Raw genomic sequence first — 4479 nt, 5'->3', positions numbered from 1 at the left:
GGTAGAGCGCCACAAGGGGCTGTGCAGGGGTGTGTAGTGCTGCAGCAGGCACATGGGGGGTGCAGGGGTGTAGCCACTCAGCCCCCCGTGCCTGGGCCTCCATTCGGGTCATTCCTGGGGCATCCGAGGGCCCTGACCTTGCTGGGTTGGGGGAGCTGACAACGGCTCCCCCACCCCAGGTGCCTCCGAGCCTCGGAACATGATCTACATGAGCCGCCTGGGCATCTGGGGTGACGGCACGCCCTTCCGAACATTTGAGGAGTTTCTGCATGCCATTGAGAAGAGGTGGGTTCCCTTCCCTGCCTGAGATGGGCTGGCGAGGGACCCACGGGGGGCGCTGCTTCTCACACCCTAGGGCCCAGTGTCAGGTGTGCCTGCCCCGCACCCTCACCCCTCTGCAGGATGCTGCTGCTTGTCCAGCAACCAGAGGCGCCCTAAAGCTCATTTCTGTCTGCCTGGTACTTCCCGTCGCTCGAGGAAAAGGAGCGCCACCCCCACCCCCACTGTCCCTGTCCCCCTCCCCGCCTCTTGGGCACAGGCAGATCAGAGCACAGGGCCTTTGCGCATGCTGCCTCCTCTGCTGTCTGCGTGCTTGGCCCTTCCTCATTCTCCAGGGTTCAGCTCCCGGTACCGGCCCCTCCCCAAGTTACTCTGTTGCTCAATGGGACCCAGCACGTGGTCAGATGGCCCTGTCCTTGTCCGCAGGGGCGTGGGCGCCATGGAGATCGTGGCCATGGACATGAAAGTCAGTGGCATGTACATCGCACGCCAGCTCAGCTTCTCTGGCGTCACCTTCCGCATCGAGGAGATCCCTCTGACCCCAGCCTTCGAGCGCATCTACAACCGCGCGGCCCTGCTGGTAAGCTGTGGCCAGTGTCTCTGACCACGTGGACACGCGTGTGCACATCCCTTGGGAATTCTGCTCCCGTCTCCTTCAGCGTCTGTCCCCGCAGGTGCCATGGGGGGTTGGCCCGTCTGGTTGCTTAGAGACTCGCTCCGGCTGCCAGTGTCCACGTGTCCATGCCTGTGGTGTGGCTGCACCCTCGTTACCACTCCTGTGGGGGGGCAGCTCCTCTCTTCTCACTGGACAGGCCTGAGCGTCGGCCCCGACGGTGTCCGTGATTTGAACTTCGGCTCCAACCACGTTTGGGCCGCCTGTCCCGTCCCACAGCACCGCTGACACCTGGGCGGGGGGCGTCCCCCTGGGGCGTCCCGGGCCCTGGGGGGTGTGGAGCAGTGTCCCCGGCCCCACCCACTGGATGGCGTCCCCAGTCATGACGGGCACAGCCATCCGCAGACACGGTCCCACGTGAGATGCCCTGGTTTGAAGTATCAAGAGCCAAGCGGCTACTGGCATAAGGCAGTCACGGCAGGTGTCCCCTCACTTCCTGTGCCGAGGGAGTCTGCCATTTTCACCATGGTCTCGCCGGGATCACACGTTTTGGATTTCTAACATTTCTTGTTTGGTACTGGCAGCGCCTCTGTGTTGCTCTGCCTACGACCCCCTCGCCCCCGCCGACAAAGTGGGGCCGCAGCAGGCTCAGCTGGGCGTGTCGTTGCAGTGGGCCGAGGCCTTGGGCGTGTTCCAGCAGGCGGCCGACTGGCTCGGCCTGGAGTCCCGCAAGTCGCTGTGGGGCCAGTTCTGGTCGGCCCACCAGCGCTTCTTCAAGTACCTGTGCGTCGCCGCCAAAGTGCGCCGGCTGGTGGAGCTGGCCCGGGAGGAGCTGGCCCGGGACAAGGTGAGCGGGCGGGCGCGGTGGCCGGGCGCATTGCCTCGTCTACTCGAGAGCCAGGCAGTGGCCTGGGGCTTTGCGGTTACACCAGGACCCCCGCACCCTTGCATGGCTGCGAGGACAGGGTGTGGCCTGGAAGGTTCTGGGCCTGCCTGACCAGCTCCCCTGGAGCAGGTGACCGGCATGGCCTAGCCCCCGGCTCTCCGTGTCCAGGCAGGGCTGAGTAGTGAGAGGGTCCCGGAGGACTGAGGCTGTGTGGGGGCCTGGCAGCCAGCGGGACTCGGGGTTGGGAAGAGCGAGAAACTGAGGCCAACTCCGGGTTTCTGAACCAAGGGCTTCCCTGTGGGCCACGCTGTGGGGCTGACCGGTGGGGGTCCCCGAGCCCAGCTCACCCGGACCTCCCCCACCCCCCCAGTGTGTGGTCATCGGGCTGCAGTCCACGGGTGAGGCTCGGACCCGGGAGGTGCTGGACCAGAAAGATGGGCAGCTTGACTGCTTTGTCTCTGCCGCTGAGTGAGTGATGCTGGAAGCCCCCGGGGGGGGAGGGGACAGTCCCCTCTGCCCCCCGTTCTCCCTGCGTGACAGCCAGTGCTGTGAGAGCCCAAGTGTGTACCTGCTCAGACACCAGCCCCAGCCCTCAGAAACGATGGGCCGGGAAGATGAGCCATGCGTGACCCCAGGGCTCAGAGGGTGCCAGCAGAGGGACCCGGGGTTTCAGAACGAGGGTCCCAGGCCCATCCCCCTGCACGGCTGCGGCACTGTTTCAGGGACTGGGCAGATTTTAGGAGCGAGCCTGAGCCCTGAGGGCCGGAGGAGGGAGCCACGCCCAGGCCTCACAGTGAAACTGGGCCCCTGTGCCCACCCTCAGCCCGCAACCCCCACCCCTAGTCCTTATACCCTTCTTCATGTCCACCTCACAGTCCTCACACCTCACCCCGCTCCTGCCTGCCTTCTCCAGGGCTCGGGCACCCTTCCCAGAGCTGCTCCAGGCGCGATCCCTCCTGTACCAGGAATAATTTTGCTTCTTGATTGCAGGGGCGTCTTTTTGTCACTAATTCAGAAGCACTTTCCTTCAACCAAAAGAAAGCGAGAGAGAGGCGCAGGCAGTAAGAGAAAACGTAAGCCCCCACCAGCCCCGACCTCTCACCTGCCCGGGTCTCCCTCCCGTCCTCGCTCTCTCCCTCGTCTGCGCTGCGGGCGCCCGTCTCAGCATCGGCCTCTCTCTGCTGCTCGTGGCAGAGCCAGCAGGGTCCCGTCTCTGAACAGGCCCGGCTTGCGGTGCCCACGCTGCGTGTCCAGGGGACACAGAGGCGCCCGGCTCAGTTTCCCAGGAGAGAAACCGGGGGGGGGGGCCTCCAGGCTGCCCTCACTGCAGGGGAGACACAGGCACCCACGGGGCCGGCGACCTCTCCTCAGCTGCCAAGTTATTAAAAGACCAAACCCCCGCGCTGCGCGACGGCGTGGTGAGCTCATTCTCCAGCACGGCCACCTGTGGCTCCCAGCGTCACCCTCAGATGGGGGAACCCAAGATTCTGGTCCCGGCCTTGCGCGCCCTCGGTGGAAGCCAGCCTGGCGGCCTCACCGCGCTGGCTGCGTGGGCCGCGATGGGGCTCAGGAAGGCATCCCTGGAGCGGGGTACCTCCTGGCACTGCCGGTACGGGCTGCTTTCCGGCAGATGCTGAGCATCAGCTCACTGTGGAAAGCGAGGTTCAGAGAGGCCAAGCAACTCTCCTGAGGTCCCACAGCCAGACCTGGGGCATCCTCGACTCTGGCGCTGTGTGTGAGGTGCCTAGCCCCCCGTCCCCTCGGGGCCTGTGCAGGTCCTTTGGCTGACCTAACCGAGGTTGCCCTGTGAGATCAGGCACCTGGCCGCCCTGGGCACCACCCGAGAGCAAACTGGAGTGTCAGGAAAGCAGACAGGGTCCTGCCGCTCCCTACCACGCCCCGGGCCGCCCCCTTCCTCTCCAGGGGAATCGCCCTGAGCCGGGCCCCTCAGGAGGGAGGAGCGGGCGCGCCTCCAGAGCCTGGTTCCTCCTGTGCAGGGCGGCCACGGGGCCGAGGGGCCAAGGCGCCCAGGCTGGTGTGCGAGGTGGCAGGCGTGGTCCGCATCAGTGACGACAGCAGCACCGAGTCCGACGCCGGCCTGGACAGTGACTTCCACTCCTCCCCTGAGTCCGTGCTGGACGACGACGTGGTCATCCTGGACGCTGTCGGGCTGCCGGCCGATGACCGCGGTGAGGCCCGGCACTTGCCACCTTCCGGGCGGGGGAGTTGGGCTCAGAGCCGTCAGGGCCACGCGGCTGGCCGGAGACACGGGGTCCACACCAGCAGTGTGGGGTGAGGGAGAACATTCCAGATCCCTCCGTCTCCCGTGCACGTGGCCGTGCCCCCCCACCCCTGCCCAGGGACCCCTTCACTGCCTGGCGTGGGGCTGTGGGCAGCCGGGCTGGTGGGCGCCCCTGACCCTTGGCCCCGCAGGGCCCCTGTGCCCCCCGCAGCGAGACCCACACGGCCCCGGCGCCCTGGAGCGCGTGGAGCGGCTGAGGCAGGACCTGCTGGCCAAGGTGCNCACCCTGGACGAGCTCATCAACCAGCTGGGGGGCCCTGAGCACGTGGCTGAGGTGAGTTCCCGGGGGGCCCCCAGTGTCCCCGCCCAGCACAGTGACGTGGGGGCTGGGAGGGCCCTGAGGCCCAGCATTCAGCATGCAGCCCAGGGGGCCAGGCCGGCTGGTGGGGGCTGTCCTCC

The 4479-nt window shown here is 66.7% G+C and overlaps 1 protein-coding gene across 1 annotated transcript in view; it reads left to right on the top strand.

The window, feature by feature from the left end:
* SBNO2 (strawberry notch homolog 2) overlaps positions 1 to 4479 on the top strand; it is a 34319-nt gene that overhangs the window by 24869 nt on the left and 4971 nt on the right. The window contains 7 exon segments of the mRNA XM_077760641.1: positions 180 to 285; positions 706 to 859; positions 1563 to 1739; positions 2149 to 2246; positions 2769 to 2851; positions 3776 to 3967; positions 4212 to 4354. Coding sequence (XP_077616767.1) covers positions 180 to 285; positions 706 to 859; positions 1563 to 1739; positions 2149 to 2246; positions 2769 to 2851; positions 3776 to 3967; positions 4212 to 4354 — 953 coding nt within the window.

Source organism: Crocuta crocuta, unplaced genomic scaffold, assembly GCF_008692635.1.
Source record: "Crocuta crocuta isolate KB4526 unplaced genomic scaffold, BGI_CrCroc_1.0 scaffold443, whole genome shotgun sequence".
Classification (NCBI taxonomy): Eukaryota; Metazoa; Chordata; class Mammalia; order Carnivora; family Hyaenidae; genus Crocuta; species Crocuta crocuta.
The sequence above is the reverse complement of the archived record's forward strand: the minus strand, read 5'-3'. Positions and strand labels throughout refer to the sequence as shown.